We start from the raw sequence: 2432 nt of genomic DNA, 5'->3' as shown, positions 1-2432 counted from the left end.
GAATGGAGTTGTCATTAGCTGGGGTGAAGAAGGCTTCAAGGAGCAAATTTTATGGTTGGGGAGAGGAAGTGAAGAATTCAGGTGCTGAGATGTGAAGTTTGAAATATCTTAGATATCCAGTGGAGATGCTGAGAAGCAGGTGGTTATCAAGCTGGAGTAAGGACAATGATGGCCACACTCATCCTCAAACATGCACATCCAGTTGCTGCTTCAATGTTTTTGCCCTCCTTGTTTCTCTGAGTCACTTTGTTCTTGTTGTATCTGCTTTGTTCATGTTGTAATTCAAATGTCAACTTTTTTTGAAGTAATTTCCCAATGTCTTAGGCTATCATTGCATTGCTATAATACAATGCAGTTCTGGGTAATTTGTAAAGAAGAGAGGTTTATTTGTCTCACAATTCTGGTGGCTAGAAAGGCCAAGAGCATGGTTCCAGCATTTGACCCATACTTGGGTTATGTCACCACAAGGCTGAGAAAAGCAGAAAGGAAAATGGATGCATACAAATAGAGAACTGCAGGCAGCCAACTTGCCTTTTTTGTTTTTTTTTTTTTGGTACAAACTGTTTTAATGTAGAAAACAGACCTCATGAACATACATAAATATAATTCAGGGCATAAATAAAAGTAGGAAAATATAAGATGTACATATCAAAATAAATTACTCATAAATATCGAGTTGGAACTGAGTACGGGAACGAACCTTCCCTGGATGCTTTTGCTGTTGGCAAGACTTGGGGCTTTCACATCTTTCCTCTGGTTTTGGAAAGTGTGTGGCTTGACATGGTGGAGCGACTGGCTGGGAAGCCCCGGAACAATGACTGCTTAGGTCGGGGGTGGGGGCAGGACGGAGGAGGGTATGGGCATAGGGCAGGTGACCTGTAGCTAGGTCAGTAGCCCTAACTCTAAAGAAAGGAAGGGGAGCTCAGGTGGAGGTGTGGCCTGTTGGGTTCTGTTGCTAAGGCCCCATCACACACGACATCCACACACGGGATGCTGGTGTGCAAATGCTATCGGGGCTAACTGAGGCTGAGGGTAGACTGTGGTATGGCGGATCTGCTGGGGGTACTTTCTCTTACTCTCAGTCTCTCACTCATGTAAGAAATTAAACTTAAAAAAAAAAAAAGGAGAGGAATAGGGAAAGTGGGTGAACTGTCTTATCTGCCTTGGAGCAGACCACCACAAGCAGTTCAGCCTCAAGAGTAGTTCTCAAGATCTCTCAGGGCTGAGAAGGGGGTCTGGGCCTCCCCAACTCCTGAAGCCTGGTAAGCCATGCCTGTCCCCAGTCAGTTCTGGCTTGGAGGGGGATGTATGGGAAGCAAATAGTCCATGGAGTTGAGACCCGGATCAATTCAGACATGCATTCAGCTTGGATTTACCCACTACCCCATGGAGCGGGTCACCTGTACACGAGTTTAAAGTGACTGCATGTCTCCTGGATACCCTGCTGCAAAGGCTGAGAAAGAATGAGAGAGTCTCACCTTGGCCTAAGAATGTTTCCATAGGGAGAGAACTCCCCATCGGTGGAGATATTCAGTAGGACCAGGGAAGCACAGCAACTGTCCAGCAACTACAGGGGGCAGGGTGGGGGTGATCAGGTAGCAGCTAGGCAAGCAGAGGGCTTACGATTTACAATCTTACAAGTCTATCCACTAGATATGGGCATAGCCAATGCACAACTCTGGATATGTACAACTTCTACATGTTTCTTCCTAAAGCTAAACAGGACATGGAATCAAGACTGTTCTTGTAGATGCACAGTGGAGCCCACTCAGATTTGGTGTCCTGGTCCTCAGGGACATGGGGGACGCCAGAGCCTTATTAGTTTTGAAAGCTGGGACTCTTCACCAGCCCATGTCTGGTGGTCATCCCAAATGGGTCCATGCTATCAGTTTCCAGGGGCAACGAGAAAGTGTTAGGGTCCCTTTGGTCCCTGGGGTTCCTTTGGTCCCTGGGGTTTCCAGGCCCTGCTGAAGTCTTGGGCATCATGAGCAGGAAGTGGGACAAGGACAGGAAGCCCCTACCCTTATACAGCTGCCTCTGTTTGGCACTGCTCAGGGAGACAGGGAGGCCGTGCTTCTTGGACCTGTACACGTTGTGGCCATCAGAGCGGATTTCTTCCTCGAAAGTGCAATCTTCTTCGGAGTACTGGGGCAGTCCCTGCATCCTGCCGTCGGTGTCCATGCAGAGGTAGCGGACACTGTACACGCCTTTGATGGCCACGGTCTGCAGAGCGACTGCCTTTATCTCCAGCAAACTGTGCATGCTCTGGCCCCGTGCGCAGCCCACAGAGCCGTCATCACGGATGCGCAAGAAGCAGCTGGTGGAGCCGTGCAGGCTGGCGGTGTACAGGTGTCGCAGGCGGATGGACTCATCCCAGCCGTAGTTCACATGTGGCCCCGCGTCGGCCAGGGCCAAGGGGCTCCCCGCTCGGG

At 49.5% G+C, this 2432-nt stretch overlaps 1 protein-coding gene across 1 annotated transcript in view; it reads right to left on the bottom strand.

Annotated features, from left to right (window-relative positions):
- Positions 1-1818: 1818 nt before the first annotated feature.
- Positions 1819-2432, bottom strand: part of LOC102480823 (fibroblast growth factor 19-like) — an 80654-nt gene continuing 80040 nt past the window's right edge. The window contains exon 5 of the mRNA XM_006150076.1: positions 1819-2426. Within this exon, the coding sequence (XP_006150138.1) occupies positions 1819-2426 (608 nt within the window). The remainder of the gene's footprint in view (positions 2427-2432) is intronic.

Source organism: Tupaia chinensis, unplaced genomic scaffold (assembly GCF_000334495.1).
Source record: "Tupaia chinensis unplaced genomic scaffold, TupChi_1.0 Scaffold000275_1, whole genome shotgun sequence".
Lineage (NCBI taxonomy): Eukaryota > Metazoa > Chordata > Mammalia > Scandentia > Tupaiidae > Tupaia > Tupaia belangeri.
The sequence above is the reverse complement of the archived record's forward strand: the minus strand, read 5'-3'. Positions and strand labels throughout refer to the sequence as shown.